Source organism: Prionailurus viverrinus, chromosome B3 (genome assembly GCF_022837055.1).
Source record: "Prionailurus viverrinus isolate Anna chromosome B3, UM_Priviv_1.0, whole genome shotgun sequence".
NCBI classification, from domain to species: Eukaryota; Metazoa; Chordata; class Mammalia; order Carnivora; family Felidae; genus Prionailurus; species Prionailurus viverrinus.
In genome coordinates, this window is record NC_062566.1 from 116,670,985 (window position 1) to 116,687,484 (window position 16,500).

At 47.5% G+C, this 16,500-nt stretch overlaps 1 protein-coding gene across 4 annotated transcripts in view; it reads left to right on the top strand.

Annotated features, from left to right (window-relative positions):
• The window catches only part of IFT43 (intraflagellar transport 43), an 82,646-nt gene that overhangs the window by 55,382 nt on the left and 10,764 nt on the right, over window positions 1-16,500 (top strand). For all 4 annotated transcript variants that reach the window (XM_047864552.1, XM_047864554.1, XM_047864551.1 and 1 more), the window contains exons 4-5: window positions 3,274-3,306; window positions 3,962-4,008. In XM_047864552.1, coding sequence (XP_047720508.1) covers window positions 3,274-3,306; window positions 3,962-4,008 — 80 coding nt within the window. The remainder of the gene's footprint in view (window positions 1-3,273; window positions 3,307-3,961; window positions 4,009-16,500) is intronic.

Here is a 16,500-nt window from a genome sequence, read left to right on the forward strand (position 1 = left end):
ACAAAATCTCCCAGTGTGGGGGCGCCTGGGTGGCGCAGTCGGTTAAGCGTCCGACTTCAGCCAGGTCACGATCTCGCGGTCCGTGAGTTCGAGCCCCGTGTCGGGCTCTGGGCTGATGGCTCAGAGCCTGGAGCCTGTTTCCGATTCTGTGTCTCCCTCTCTCTCTGCCCCTCCCCCGTTCATGCTCTGTCTCTCTCTGTCCCAAAAATAAATAAACGTTGAAAAAAAAAAATATTAAAAAAAAAACAAAATCTCCCAGTGTGGGCAACAAATTCATGTTGAAACCAACACAAAAATGAACACCAGTGTGGTCCAGACAAACTGACACGCTCCTGGGTAAGGCCAGAAAGCGCTCAGCTTTATCAAATGCAAGGCACTCCCTGGTCCATTCTCCAGGGCCTTGCCCAAGTTCCCACTGGCCTTTCCATCTATCCCGAGCAGAAGGCTTGCCCAGAATCTGCTATTTCAGGCAGAGAGAGTGAGAGAGAGGGAAAAAAACAAAACGAGAGAGAACAAGAGAACATGCCACCCGAGGGCATCCCCACTCTCTGTTCTTGAGGGCTCCATTCTTATTTTTATTATTTTTTTAAAGGTTTATTTATTTTTGAAAGACGGAGAGAGAGAGCGCTAGGCATGCGGAGCAGAGAGAGAGGGAGACACAGAATCCGAACCAGGCTCCAGGCGCTGAGCTGTCAGCACTGAGCCCGATGCGGGGCTCGAACCCACGGGCCGTGAGATCATGACCTGAGCCAAAGTCGGACGCTTAACTGAGCCACCCATGCGCCCCAAGGGCTCCATTTTGATCTTGTTCCTCCTCATGGGGTGAAATGAAATTTTGAAGGAGTCCTTAGGCCACCCTGGAGTGAGAGAGAGTAGGATGTGAACTCAGCAGCAGTTATGCTGAATGTGAAACTCCTCCCCGTTTGGATGTGGAGTGGATAAATGGCAGCTAATCGGCCTTCCCCTGAAGATTAGTGGTGCCATTATTGCTTCCTTCAGACAAAATCACTGCTACTTTGGCCATGGCACGTTGCTTAGGAAGGGACGATATAATCACAACTCTTCGGGGTAATCAGAGATGCTATGTCTCTGATGTACAAAATGCAGGTGCTGGCCGGCCCGCCTGGCCTCTTTAATCACGTTGTTCTTCTCTGACCCTGTATTCGGCCAAGCCCTTCTGCTGTTGGTGACGTATTCCTGAGGCATTTGGATGGTGGGTTGTAAAGTTCAATTTCACCAGGACAATGAGAGGCAGTGGTTCTGGGGAACGTACATGAGCTGAGAGTAGAGCCTTCTGTCCTCCCACACAAACAGGTGGCTTTGGTGGCTGCTAGGTGCTCTATGTTTAGGATTTTCTTGACTCAGATGAGTATTGAAGACAAATATCCTCCAGCAACAACATTGGTGGTGATGCCTCGGGCACCCGTCTGCAGTTTACGTGTGGTGCCTCCCTTCCACCTTTTCTGTCCCCCGTGCCCTCCTGGCCCTCCCTGCTTGCTTAGTCTCTTTACTTTCTCTTTAAGAGTCAAAAACTACAGCCTGAGAGATCCCCTTAGAGTTGTTCCATCCAGTTCTTACCCATTCTCTTCTTGCCAGCAGCAGCCAAAACTCTCCCCCCCTCCCCCTCTTCCTTCCTTAACAGTGCGGTTGATGTGGTCCGAATTTCATGGAAACTAACCTATTTAAAGTTGGGCTTAATTTCTGATTACACTCAGGATGGGGGTGGGGGTTGTTTGGATTTTAAGGGAATTGTGGGTTGGTTCCCATGTAGCTCCACTGGCAAGGCTAGTGGGCCCAGCACTGTTGAAGGCCTTCTCATGCATCCTGGCTCTTGGCCATTATGACATTGCCACCACCCTGTGCCCATGTTCATCATGGTGGTTGATTTCTGACTTGCAAGAATTCATTAAAACACACCACACACACACACACACACACACACACACACACACAAAACCTTTGTTATTGTGGAAATTTTCGGACATACAGAAAAGTAATCAACATGTACCCAATACCCAGCTTTAATAATTGTCAACATTTTGTCAGTCTCATTTAGAAGACTTTAGATCAGTGTTTCTCACAGTGTCAGTAGTGATCAACTTACATTAGGATTATCTGGGGATTTGTTTAAAATGCATATCCTCGAGCTCCCCTTTTCCCAGAGCAACTGATCCAGAAAGTTCTCTCTGCCAGGTCCAGTGATCTGCATGTCTAATAAGCTTCCCAGATAGTTCTTTTAAAAAAAAAAAAAAGTTTATTTCTTTATTTGGAGAGAGTGTGTGCACGCAAGGGAGGGGCAGAGAGAGAGAGAGAGAGAGAGAGAGAGAGAGAATCCCAAGCAGGCTCCGAACTGTCAGCACAGAGTCCGACGCGGGGCTCAATCCCATGAACTGTGAAATCATGACCTGAGCCAAAATCAAGAGTCAGATGCTTAATTGACTGAACCACCCACGCGTCCCTTGAGATGGTTCTTATGTACGTTGAAGTTTGAGAACCACAGCCTTAGATAAATGTCTGTATAATTAGGCTTCCTGTTCTCATGGAATGTCTTAAGGGCACTACTTGCCCAACATCACTCACAGGGTCTTCTGATTCTTCAGGTGGAGGCTACAGAAAGGCCCAGAGCCTGCAGCTCGATCTGTATGGCTGGTTCATCCATTTTTGCTCCTGGGAAGCTCCACATGCTAACAACTAAAGCTCCAACTAAGACTCAAGGCCTCAATCCTAAGAAAGTGTTCTATAAATTGGTCTGTTAATTGTTGAAAGGAGGGCACCGTATCGTCTCTATCCTTTTGCGTTTTGAACTTCCTAGTCTGCCCTTAAACTCAACGATTTCAGTTGGAGTTATACTGAAATAAGCCTAGGCATTACAGGGGCGCCTGCGTGGCTCAGTTGAGCGTCTGCCTCTTGATTTTGGCTCGGTCAGTCTTGTGGTTTGTGGGTTCGAACCCCGTGTTGGACTCTGCGCTGACAGTGCGGAGCCTGCTTAGGATTCTCTCTCTTTCCCTCTCTCTCTGCCCCTCCCCCGTGCTTGCTCGCGCTCTCTCTCTTTCAAAAATAAATACAAATAAAATAAAGTAAAATAGAGAAACATGACAGTGTCTGTAATTCTCTCATGTGGGTTATGGGCCTTGGTCTAGAAAGAGAAATACAGATAAATAAAGCACTTGGAATATGCTAATTTGCCCTCACTTTTGAAACCCCCTCTCCTCCATACCCCACCAAGACATGAGTCTAGTGGGTTCTCACAAACCCTGTTTTTCTGTTTTTCAGGTCAGGAAGGAGGGCTTCTGAAGAAATAGAAGAGTATGTTCCCAGCATATTCTTATGGCATCCTTTGGGGACCTTTGCTAGCCGTGCAGGCTTCGCGGGCATCATCCGTTCAGGCTTTGTTGGACTTAACGTTAGAAAATGGAACACATCTGACCACAGTCTGCCCCTTTAGTTATGCACGTTGAATCAAGAGTTCAGTTAATGCTGCTTCCTCAGCTGGAGGTCTGGACCCTGGCACTGACGTCCCCGTCCCTCTCCCACCCTGTGGTTTTTAGAATTGGACGTCCAGGTATCAGAGTGCTGACCCATGGGTTCTGCTTATTGGTACAGATGGGAAGAAGCAGCACCGGCTTTCTAAACCCAGCCTTCTCCTAAGACTTCCATCAAAGAGAGAGAAAGAAGGTTTCTAGGCAAAGATAGAGTGTAAAGGCAGAGCCACTGGGCGCCAGTCCCCCCGGGGGTGAGAGGAGCATCCGTGTCATAGTCTGTGGAACGGTCCCCCGCACAGCTTGTGCCACTGTATATGGCAGACCCGGTTGCCTAATTAGGTCTGACCAAGCTGATGGAGGAAAGTGGGTCCAGAGACAGTTTCATCTGGGAGAAAGGATACCCACAGTGACAATTTGGGCGGTTTCTTTCTGTGTCTGAAGTTGATTTTCTTCTTTCCTTTCCTTCTTTTTGGGGGCAGTCACCGCCTCAGACAGCAGAGCTTGGATGGATCAGATGACGGAGGAGGTAAGATACCTTTGGAGGAAATCAAAAACGCTTCCAGAGAGGCTCCACGGCCCCCAGAGCATTTCCTGGGTGGCAGTGAAGGCACTGTTTGCCGCAGCCTTACCGGGCTGCAGTGGCCGCATCCTGTCATGTCTCCGTGCCTCGGGGGAGTGCTGCTTCCTCTGCCTGGAGCACCTCGCCTCCGGGGTTATCCTCCAGCCCTACTTGGCCTTCACAACTCTGCGGAAGCATCACCCGCTCTCACGTGTCCCCCCCCCCCCCGTCCCCACGCCACTGCCTCTCTGACTCAGAAGTTTCTCCCCTGTGCTCCCACAGCGTGCTGGGCAAACTTAAGTTATAATAGCTAATGTTTATTGGGTGTTTATTCTGCCGGGCGCTATTCTACCAGTTTATATGTGTTAAAGCGTTTAGTCATCACAACGACCCCGTGAGATGGCGCTATTCTCCCCATTTTACAGATGAGGAAACTAACATACAGAGACATTAAGTAAGTCTTCTTTCCAGTTCGTTTTAAACTCTGTGGTCCAGTGAGGATAGTTTCCACTGCTACGTAGCTACTCTTTTCTTCTATGGTGTCTAATCTGCCATTAAGGCCATTCGGTGCATTTGTTCTTTCAGATAATTGTATTTTTCACCTCTAAAAGCTCCATTCAGTTTTGTGTCTTCCAAAATTTGATTACGTTTTGCTTCATCGTTGACGGTAGCCTTTATAGTAGCTGTTTTAAAGTCCTTTTCTGCTAATTCTATCATCTCTGTGTTTCCTGTGTTTCTTTCTACTGACTGATTTTTCTTCTGGTTACAAGACATATTTTTCTGCTTCTTCGCGTGATTGGTAGTTTTTTTATTGGATGCTGGTCATTGTGAATGCTGCTATGTTGAGTGTCTGGACCTTGTTTCTGTTTTAGTAGGCAATTATATCTGTTTTTTGTTTTTGTTTTTTTTTTAATTTTTTTTAATGTTTATTTATTTTTGAGACAGAGAGAGACAGAGCATGAGTGGGGGAGGGTCAGAGAGAGAGGGAGACACAGAATCTGAAACAAGCTCCAGGCTCTGAGCTGTCAGCACAGAGCCTGACGCGGGGCTCGAACCCACGAACTGTGAGATCATGACCTGAGCCGAAGTCGGAAGCTCAACTGACTGAGCCACCCAGGCGCCCCGGCAATTATATCTGTTTTAGGAGACAGTTAACGAATTTGTTAGTCAACTTGGTCATTTTGTTTTTAAGCTTTATTAGGGCAAGTCTAGAGCTAACTTTATTGTTTTCATACTTTAAAAGGTTTATTAGAGACGGTATTAGCAAAATGTCAGTTCTTAACAACTATAGGCGCAGTATAATCCTAATCAGACTCCCAGCAAGTTTCTGGATATTGACAAACTAATTCTAAGGTTTACATGGAGAAGAAAAAGAACCAGAATATTCCCTCTCTCTCTCTCCCTCTTTTTTCCCATAGAGTTAACTTTAAACAGTAAGATCCCCAGGCATCCCTGCCTGGTGGTTCACAGGACTCTCCACTCTGCCTGGGTGGAGCTGAGCATCTTCCAGTTCTCTGTAAGCTTCGGGGATTGTTCTTTCTTGGTAGTAATTCGTTGTCCATCCATGCGGAACCTGACCCTATACACACACAGCTTAGAGTGCAATCAGTCTAGATTTCCGCGGCCCTTCTGCCACATAGGTCCCTCTCTCTCATCCTCTGCTTCTCCGGTTCCAGCCACCTTCGCCTACCTAAATTTTGACCTCTGTCTCCTCAACTCCACGAGATCTCCATGATCCACTTGGCGTTCCCCCTCCCTGGGCCAGAGTCCAGGAGGTATACACCCAGGCAGGAAGCCAGGGCGGATGGTAAGGTCTCACTCATTTCCCTTCTCTCAGGGATCACTGTCCTGCACTTCCTACTGTCTGCAGTCCGCGCACAGTTGTATCTGTGTTATTTCCAGGTTCCTAATTGTCCCCTGCAGGAAGGTATGCCCGGTGCTGGTTACTCTGTCATGGCTGCAGGTGGAGCCCCAAAGCTTTCAGTAACTAACCTTTGCATGTGACCACAAAGTGAAATGGAGCATTAAATCTAGAAAGCTTAGATTACCTGTGTTTCGGCTGCCTCACAGGATTGGGGACATGTGAGACGTGTCAACTGTACTGGGATAATGGTCGAAATATAGATTCCAAGGCCACCAGCAATCAGAAGCTGGAGTTGGGGCCCAGAGATCTGTATTAATGTAAATACACTCCCTGGACGAATATTTTGCACACCGAAGTGTGTCAGGCCTGCCGTAATGCCTCAAAAGTCAGGATTGAGGACAGGAACGGACAGGAAGTATGAAAAGGTACTTCTGCCTTATTTCCTGCCAAAGGGGTTTTAAGGTAAAAAGGTAGTCATAGGAGGTCAGGAATTCAGCTTCCGCTCTGAGATTTAGAGAGCTCCTGAGCACGGCTTCATCGTTCTTAAGTATTTGACTCTTCTTTTTCTATTATCTCTTATCGACAGGGTCATTTCTTTTTCACCAGATCTTCTTCCTTAGCTCTACTCACTAAACTCCTTGTCGCTGGCAAACTCGTCCACCCACTAATGATTCCCAGTTAAATGAGCCCCTGTTAAATGAGGGATCCTGCGTTTCTGTTCCACAAGTCTCTTTCCCAACACGTGTACCTGGGTTGTCTCGTGTCAGTGCCAGATGTGGTGGCTCCGTGATTGGTGGCTGCTGGCCACACTTTTGATCTGCCTGTCCTCACAGATTGTCTCTCCGGACGTTGATTGCACAGGATAGCAGGGTGATCATCCAGGACGATGGGTCAAAAAACTCAGGGAGGCAGGGGCCCCCCTGGACATTGACAAGGCTGTTAGGTGGTTAAGCAGCAGTGAGTGTGGACATTATGATGCTGCTAACTCTGAGGTGCTCATTAAACTCATGGTCTACAGAAGGTTTACTCAACTGGTATCTTTTCCCGGCCTCCTCCTACCCTAAACCTTAAACCTCTTTCTAACTCCCTTCAAAGGACTTCTGAAATCCTTCTTTCTCCATTTTTTGCGACGTGTGAAAATGCTACATTTCAAGGAATAACTGTTCAACATTACAGCACTCATTACCTCTGAATGTTGAAGTTAACACACATCATAAACGTGTGTTATTAGAAGGTTGCGCTGGCTGCCGTTGTGACGTCGTCACATCGGAAGTAAAGGATTTCAGCTTTGAGCACCTCTGCAGGCCATCTCGTCCCAGCCTGTCATTTCACATGTGACAGCACCGAAGCTTAGAGATCATCATACAAAATAGGGTTCTGAGAGGGACTCTGGTCTTCCGACTCACAAAAGAACGCTCGCTCTCATAGCGCTTATCCACCGGTATCGCTGCCATCACCACTCATCACCAAACTCCTTTAATTCTCAAGACAAATCTATGAGAAAGTTTTTAAAAATCACCTTCATTGAGGTCTAATGTACATACAAGAAAATGAATCCACTTAAAATGCACCAGTTGAGTTGTGACAGGTGTATACGCCCCATGAAACCGCTTCCGTAATCAAATATGGAACATTTCTGTTGCCCCTCCAGAATTTCTCATGCCCCTTTCCAGTCCATCCTTCCTCTGCCCCTGTCTCCAGGCGACTACTGATTCGTTTTTTGTTGCTCTGGGACGGTTCGCATTTTCTGGAGTTTTATGTAAGTTGAATCATAAGTACATATGCTGTTGCGTCTGGCTTTTTTCACTCATTGCAACGATTTTGAGTTTATCCAGGTTGTTGTATATATCGTTAGCCTGTTACGTTTATTGATGAGTACTATTCCGGTGTATGGACATACCACATTTTGGTTATCTGTTCACCTGGCAGTGGACATTTTGGATTGCTCGCGATCTCCATATTAAAGATGAGCTGACTAAGGCAAAGAGAAACATCCTTGCCCAAGGTCACACAACTAGTAAGTGATGACACTTGGAAGGCGGCTGTGCTCACCTCTATACCACCAACACTACACAGCCCAGCACCAGGATTTGAATACAGATCTTGACCCCAGAGTCCTTGCTCCTGGCCTCTGGGCTGTCACAGATGGTGTGACCCTCAGCTGTGTTGGTGTCTCCTTCCACAGGTGGGTTGTATTCATGTCAGCTCCCACGTTTGTAATGCAGAGTGCCTAGCGTGACTGATAGGATACTTAATACAATTCCATGAAGGAAGGAGAGAAGAAAGAAATCTATTTTCAGAGAATACTCCTAGTATTTCTTTTCCCCTTTCATAAACTTGAAGTGTGAAATTAGTGATTTGGCCTTTATTTTGGCTCTGGAGGTTTAACACGTAAAACCCCCTTCCTTGGCACAGTGTACTTGATTTTACCTTCTAGGAGGGATGCCTCTTCCCCGGCATAAATCTGTTTTCCGTGCAGTTATGCCTGAGTCCTTTAATGGAAAATCAGTTCATATGTTACACTTCACACTCGACTTCGTCTATTTGACCGTATGTGAATGTTTAGAATCCATTATGCAGTAGGAATCATATGTTACCTATCACTAGTTTTTAGAATTATCTTTGCTCAGAGAATTACTTGGTTGGCTAGTGAAGGCTGCTCCTTTGAACTTAGAATAGCCAGTGGGTGGGGACACTCCATGAATGATTGCCCTGAACCATCCATGGATGCTCATTCAGCAATGCCATTAAGCAGATCTTTGGGTGCCTTGTGAGGGAACCTACTGGTGCCCATAATAAAATCACACCCAGGTTCTTCAAGGTCACTGGTGCGAGGAGCTTTGTCACCTGGGAAGAGGCTGCTGGTTTCCTTGTACTTGGTAGGAGTGACAATTGGCCAGCAATCCCAAAGGAGACGGAATCTTAGGGAGTAGATACGGGGATCCAAGGTCTAGGATCCAAGCAGGCGGTCTTGTTCCACTACCAGTCTTAGAGGTTAGATTTTATTGAAGAAAGGCAGCAGGTGTTCGTACAATGCCTCCTGTGGCCAGGACTGCCCTGATGCCAGAGATAGTGGCGAGTAAGGCAGCCCTTGCCCTCTGAGAGATTCTGATGTAGTGAGAAATACCCCCTCCGTTCCCTCCCTGTCTTGTCTAGGAAATTTCCAGGAGCCATGTTTCTGAGATCTGTGTCTCAGCATTCAGCCTCCCAAGCTCTGGGTACGTGTTCTCCTTCTTCCCTGGGGAAGATGCCCAGGGAGAGAAGAGAAATGCTTCTTCCATCGATGTGTCAGACTTCCAAGGAAGAGAGCAGGAAAATAGAAAAAGAAAGGGGCTTTTAGGATAAGATTTGTTTTTAGAATGAGAAACGGGAGTGAGTGACGTTTGGAGGTGGCTTAGAGTCTGCTGGTTAGCTAGAATGTCCTGCACGGGACTGTTTGCAAGGCCGTGGTGGACCACAAGCTTGCATACCCTGAGGGGCCAGACAGATACCATACGCACATGAAACAGCACACATGTGAGACAGTAAAGGATGGGGGGGGGGCCTGTGGTAAACGTAGAGAGAAGATGGCATAGCCTGAAAGTTCAAATTCATATTTCAGAAAATGACAAAGACTTTTCGAAATCACTTCATTAACAGAACAAAATGCACCTGCAAGTTGGATTAGGCCTTTGGCAAGTGATCTGCGAACGTGTCATCAGACTTTGTAGGGCTGTGCTCAACGGGAACACAGAACTTTGTTGGGAAGACGAAACAGAAGAGATGAGAAGCGTTATGGAACTAAGACAGCAGCAGTATACTGGATGGCAGAGGCAGCCAGTGGTGGTTGCTGTGTTCATGATTTCCATTAGGGCCACAGTTCAGGCGACAAAGAAATCCCTGTGGGCTGAGGATGCTTCAGGAGGAAGGAAGAATGAGCAGTAGGTCCTGAAGGCCAGGCAGGATTTGAAGGAGGAGAAGAATTCGAAGGGCCTTCCTGGTGAGGCCTGGCAAGACGAGCTCGTTCTGCAGAGCAAAGCCCTGATTCTGGTCCGTTCTCAGCTACAGATTTTCAGTGTCCCATATAAACTGCCTTTAATGAAGTTCGGAGATTGCCATTCATCTAATTTGCTGATTCCAAGTGGAATCACTCACAAGAGTTGACACAATGTTTCAGGGAAGTTGGGAGTCATGAGTATGAGAATAGCTGAGAATGATGGACAGCCAGAGCCCCCAAATGACCCCAGGGTCCCCAAATTGTAGGATGGCCACACTTATCTTTCTTATTTAGATGGCCATCCTTTAGTGGCACGATTATCCATCCCGATCCTTGGAATCGAGTTTCTGGTTTACACTAAGGCGTTCGGACTTCTTCTGTCATGGAAGGTTGTGTGGTGTTAGAAGAAAGAACATCAGATCTGGAATAGGATCGAACCCAGGCTCTACAAGTGACTTTGGGTGAGTCATTCATTCAACCACCATTTGTTGAGTACCTACTCTGCGGTACTCAGGGCTGGGCTCTGGGGCTATGGTGTTGAAGAAAACGCGCGGTCCTTGGCCTCTTACTGTTTATAGCTTGGTCAGGGAAACAGGAACTACGCAAATGGTCACACAACTAGATAAGTAAGGACCAAGTGATGATTGAGCCCACTAAAGGCAGAGCTCAGAGTGCCATGAGAGAGAATAGTGCAAAAACCTGACTTGGATTGGGTGATGAGGGGAGGCCACTCTGAAGCAGTGGTTTTTACACTTCAACCAGAAGGAAGAGTGGAGTTTCCAGGAGGGAGGGTGCGAGCAGGGGGCTGGGGGGACCCTGGTAGAGGAGACTGCAGGTGCAAAGTCTTGTCACCTCTCCCAACTCCAGAAGGGTTTCCAGCTCCAAAACACAGCTCTCAGAAAGTGAACTCTGGATAGAGTGTGAAGCTTTGAAGACGAACTTTGAGAAGCACAGAAATGGGGAAGAGCATTTTCTTGTCCTGAGAAAAGATGGATAATATTCAGGGTGAAACAACTTCTGAAAGTACAATTAGATACAGACTCAAATTTCCAATAGTTTGTCTCAGAGTTAAGGTCAAGTTAAGAAGGAACCTGTGAGCCCCCAAAGATGTCTTTCACAAGTAGAAAGTCTCTAAAAACAGGAGCTTTAAAGGAAAGGATTAGCTCTTTCTCACATTTAACCACTGCAACTTGGCGTGATCCAGGACCATGGGCAGAATTCTCACTGCCTCTTCCCACCATCTCATCCCCACTGGAGAGGGCTGTGCTCTTTGCAACTCGGATTCCGTTTTGACAGAATCGAATACCTCCAAACCTCGGGAATAATAAATCCTTATGGCCGACCAAAAAGTGTTTAATTCCTAAAGGACCAGCCGGGTTGAGCCACTTCTAGCCAGGGGCAATTGGGGACTTAATTCTGTAAGTGTAGCAATCTGGATGATCTGAGAGCTCTGAGTTTAAGGGTAATTGCTCAATTTTCTGGCCATGTCAACAGGGAAAATAGGTAAAAGTGGCTGAACACAGCCAAGCAATGAGGCCGGATGAGATGTGAGATGCTGGACTGTCAGTGGAATTAGAAAAATGCCATCTGTAGAGGGCTGGCGCGCCCTCACCCCTGTCTTCCCCTCTCCCCATTCATCGCCTACCCTGGGCTTCCCATCTCTCTTTTGGGCTGCTTCTCACTCCTTACTTAATCTTCCCCCCATATTCTGTGTCCCTTCTGCAAACAGCAGAGCCGCTATGAGACTGCACAGCTTCAATGTGGAGAAAGAGAAAGTGGAAAGAATTAAGTACAGATAAATTAGAACCCTGACATCTCAATTCCTTTCTCTTGCTTAGTAAGAACATTCCATTAGGGCAGCATTCAGCATACGGGACTTCTTAGTTGGTTCCCAAACCTACTTCCTTTGCCTCCCTAATCTTTTTAAACTATTACAGTCAGCACTAATTTTTTTATTAAATAACGTTCCTTAAAATCTATTTGTTTTTTCTAAGTTCAGAGTCAGTAGAAGTGGACACTAAGGTTTTCCTGAACTCACGCCTGCCCACCCTTCCCTGACACACACCCAAGCAGGGACTCCTTTATATTTAAAATTTTTTTTTTCAACGTTTATTTATTTTTGGGACAGAGAGAGACAGAGCATGAACGGGGGAGGGGCAGAGAGAGAGGGAGACATAGAATCGGAAACAGGCTCCAGGCTCCAAGCCATCAGCCCAGAGCCTGACGCGGGGCTCAAACTCACGGACCGCGAGGTCGTGACCTGGCTGAAGTCGGACGCTTAACCAACTGCGCCACCCAGGCGCCCCAAGCAGGGACTCCTTTAGCTGAACATTTGCATCACAGGTGTGGGGTCTGTTGGGGGGGAGGCGGCGGGGCGGGGGGTACTCACTGGTGCAAGGGTTGACTGTTGTGTCTGTTGTGCCTCCGCTTTGGTCTCTGTATATGAGGTAACAAATTTGGAAAAGGAGCCATTCTTTTTTTTTTTTTTAAGTTTATTTATTTTGAGAGAGAGAGAGAGCGCACACGAGCAAGTGGGGGAGAGGCAGGCAGAAAGAGAGGGAGAGGGGGAGAATCCCAAGCAGGCTCCTCACAGAGCCCAGTGCAGGGCTCAACCTCACGAACGACGCGATCATGACCTGAACCAGATTAAGAGTTGGACGCTTTACCAACTGAGCCACCCACGAGCCTCGTCTTTAAATTTTTTTTTATTTTTGAGAGAGAGAGAGAGAGAGAGAGAGAGAGAAAGAGAGCGCCTTAAGCAGGCTCCATGCTCAACACAGAGCCCAGTGCAGGGCTTGATCCCACAACCTCAGGGTCATGACCTGAACCAAAATCGAGAATGGGATGCTCAACCGATGGAGCCCCCCCGGCACCCCAAGAGAAGAGTCATTCTCGTGGGAAACGGTATTGGTAATTCGTGTTTGTGCTCACTGCGAGCCAGGCCCTGTGCTTTTACCTGCAGTGGCCCTCACGGCAGCTCTCGGAGGAGACACTGATTATCACCCCTGTACAGAGGAGGAAATGGAAGCCTTGGCACGTGAAGCCGCTCACGGAAGTCACATGGCTGTTTCGCAGCGATGTGCTGGTTACTGTTTGACCACTGGCTGTCCAGGGGAGCAAAGTCCTCACGGGGTTAGTGTTTGCCGATTTCTGTGGTGTCAATATCCTCACCGTGACTGGTCTCGGGCTCCCAGAAGGACATCACTGACCACAGAGCTGGGAAGACATGGGCAGGAGCACACCAGTAGACCCTAGTTCTATCCTACAGGTGTAGAAGAGAGAAATTATCACAGGAGCATGGATAAAGTGAAATGTAAAATTTAGGAAGTGCTGAGTTTTGACTATTGATTGCCTTTGTTTTTAATATAATTTATCTGGTTATGAGGGTGTATAGCTTAGTCCTTAATGATGTTTACGTGTAACAGCTTGCAGGCAGTATTCCTAATAATTTAGCCGTTGGCTCTTACAGGCCAGGATGAGCTGCTGTGGCACAGCCCCGCTAGCTCGTAGGCGGTGGAGCTGGATTGCAGACTTGGTCTTCGGGACTCCCAAGCACTCTGCTGTCACAGTTGTCCTCATCCTTGTTGAAGCATCGGGTTGGTGTCTCAATCCTGCTTATTGAGGAAGCTAGTCTCCACTCATTTTTCTAGCCCCCTGTTGCAGATCCCTTCCCACCCTGGTTCTCAGACTAGCCTGCCGGCCTGTGTCCTCAGCTCTGCCGACCCTCCCACGCTCAGGTTTCGCCTACAGGAGTGGCCCGGCTGACAGGCATAAGCCGAAGAGACCAGGCTCATACAGCTCCGTGACATGAAACAGAATCTTTAGGCTTGACTGTTCCTCTCTTGTTATGCTTCGTTTTTTATCAAATCCGTGGAAATCGCTTTTAGATGATGATTTCTTGTGCCCGTGCTGAGTCTTCCAGAGAGGAGAACCTGCTTTGGAGGTTTCCCTGGGCTTCGGCGGGTGGCAGCAGGTGTATCGGGTGTTTGGGATGTTTGTGAGAACCAAGGCCCCACAGGGCTCCTCCTGGGGCTGAAGGGCCATGTTTGTAGTTTTCACACCAACCTGCCCCTTTGAGGTGGAGCAGAGGAGACAGACTGACACCTCAGAGACACGGACACTTGAAAGACTGTGTGGGACGTGGGGGAGCCCCAGCCAAAGGTGCTGAATCATGGTGTGGGCTGAGGGCATAATGGGGCTGCAGGTGGAATCTGTGCAGGTTAGTTGCATTATGGAAAATGAAATTTATTACAGTGATTCTAAACAAAAGATTTGCTGTGCTCTACCAGTAGGCCACAACTATGGCTGGAACATTTGAAAAGACTCCTCTGTAACCAAATGTGACAGAAAGGGTTGGGCAATATATATACATATATGTACATATACATATACATATACATATACATATATATGTATATATATCATGAGATAAATTCCTTTTTTCATTTTCTAACATTTACTTGTTTCTTTTTTTTTTTTTTAACATTTATTTATTTTTGACAGAGAGAGACAGAGCATGAGTGGGGGAGGGACAGAGAGAAAGGGAGACACAGAATCCGAAGCAGGTTCCAGACTCTAAGCTGTCAGCACAGAGCCTGACATGGGGCTCAAACTCACAAACGGTGAAATCATGACCTGAGCCAAAGTTGGATGCGTCACCAACTGAGCCACCCAGGTGCCCCCATGAGATACATCGTAATGGACACCCCAGAATAAGATTGTCTTAGAATAGTCCTTCTTCGTTGATAAGGAAACCTAGGACCAGAGTTGCTAAGTAATTGCCTGAGTTCAGCAAATTGGGGGCAGATCTGGGACCCATGTTTCCTGATTTCTAATCGGGCACACACTGCCGTACAACTCTGCGGACCAGAAATCTGGGAATTCAGTTCTTCCTTGATAGGCAGTTAAAGTCACATTCTTGGCAACAAAAGAAAAAGGGGCATTAGTAGATACAGACTCTAGAGGCCACAGGGTTAACTTCTCTATTCTCCAATGTGGGTATGGCCAGTGCTGGTCCCCAGAGTGAGTGAGACACCAGAGCGGGTCACATGGAACTTGCCAGAAATTTCTTCAATGCAGTCAGAGAAGTTGCTTTTACTTACTTACTTACTTATTTATTTATTTGCAGGAGGTGATTCAAGGTCCCATGACCCTACCCTAAGCAAAGTATGCACTCCCATAGAGTAGGCGTCTACAAATTGACTCCACAAACATGGGAGAGACTGGTTTGGCTATATTCTTCTGGCATCCCCAAAAGGCAGGGGCGTCTGTGAGAACCGAGTTGAGCTTTCAGCAGATCTTAGTTCTGCTTTGTCAGCTCGGTTACATCCTACCTTATCCCCCATCCAGCTACAAAGCAGAGCCCAGTGTCTTGACCGGATCTCTTGCTCTGTTGGCAGAGCTGGGACCGGGTGCTTTACACCACGCGTGGTGCCCTAAAATCTCTAGGTCTCACCAGACTTTCCAGACTTACAGTCACGGATGTCTTTACCTGAAACGTGGCTGACAGTGACTTTTCTGGGTTCCATTTCCTCTGTTCCTGTGCACAGCCTGCTTCCATGTGCCCATCTGAAGAGGCAGAATAGGAGAATGGAAACCAAAGCCTGGTGCCATGCATGCGCACGTGCTTTAAATGAGGCGCATTGTATTAACCTTCCTCCAGGAACACACACGGAGAGAAAGCTCCGTCAGCACTCTGTCATGCTATAGTCAGTTTAGGGGAATGTGATTAATAATAAATCATCCAACGTTAACCACTGACAAAAGTAAAAGAGAGCTAAATCTCCCTGAAATCATTATAGAGATCAAGGTATTTATTCTGTAGCTCCTTGGATTCTGTCCCGGTTGAATACAGGAGACAGGATCGGGATAGGACAAAACTAATCGCATTTAGTTTTGTGAGACCGTGGGAGAAGTGTCGGCAAGCAGTGTTCCAGCTTTCGGGGAGGGGCATGGGGACTTCACACAATTGTGAGGGGAGCGGACAAATAAGGAATCAAAGGGCCCGAATGCAGCAGACAGGCCGTGTTGCTGAGAACTACTGCCGGAGGGAGCTTGTAGACAGCTCAGATTTTTATTTGACTAGAAAGAAATAGAGGCTCAGTTTTCTGGGAGGTCTGTCTCAAAAGATGGGACTGTATACATAGGCATCATGTTCCCTGCGTGTACAAAGACAGGTAGAGTCGTGGAGTTGTTCCAGATCGTCTTTGTGACCCAAACACAGCGAGTTGCGCCCTGGGATAGCTGTAGACTGTTCTCCCAGAGAGATGGCCAGGGTGCAGACCTGACAGCCAGGTGTCGCTTAGGGGAGATGGGAAGGGACAGGCATGCTTATGCTCGGAGGTTGGACTTAGCTCCCCTCTTAGCCCTCAGCTGGAGAAGTCTTTTCTTTCTGACATATCACACACACACATTCTTTCTAAAGAAGGATTAGGTAGGGGCTCCTGGGTGGCTCAGTCGGTTGGGCGTCCGACTTCGGCTCGGGTCATGATCTCGCGGTCAGTGAGTTCGAGCCCCGCGTCAGGCTCTGTGCTGACAGCTCAGATCCTGGAGCCTGTTTCTGATTCTGTGTCTCCCTCTTTCTCTGACCCTCCCCTGTTCATGCTCTCTGTCTCAAAAG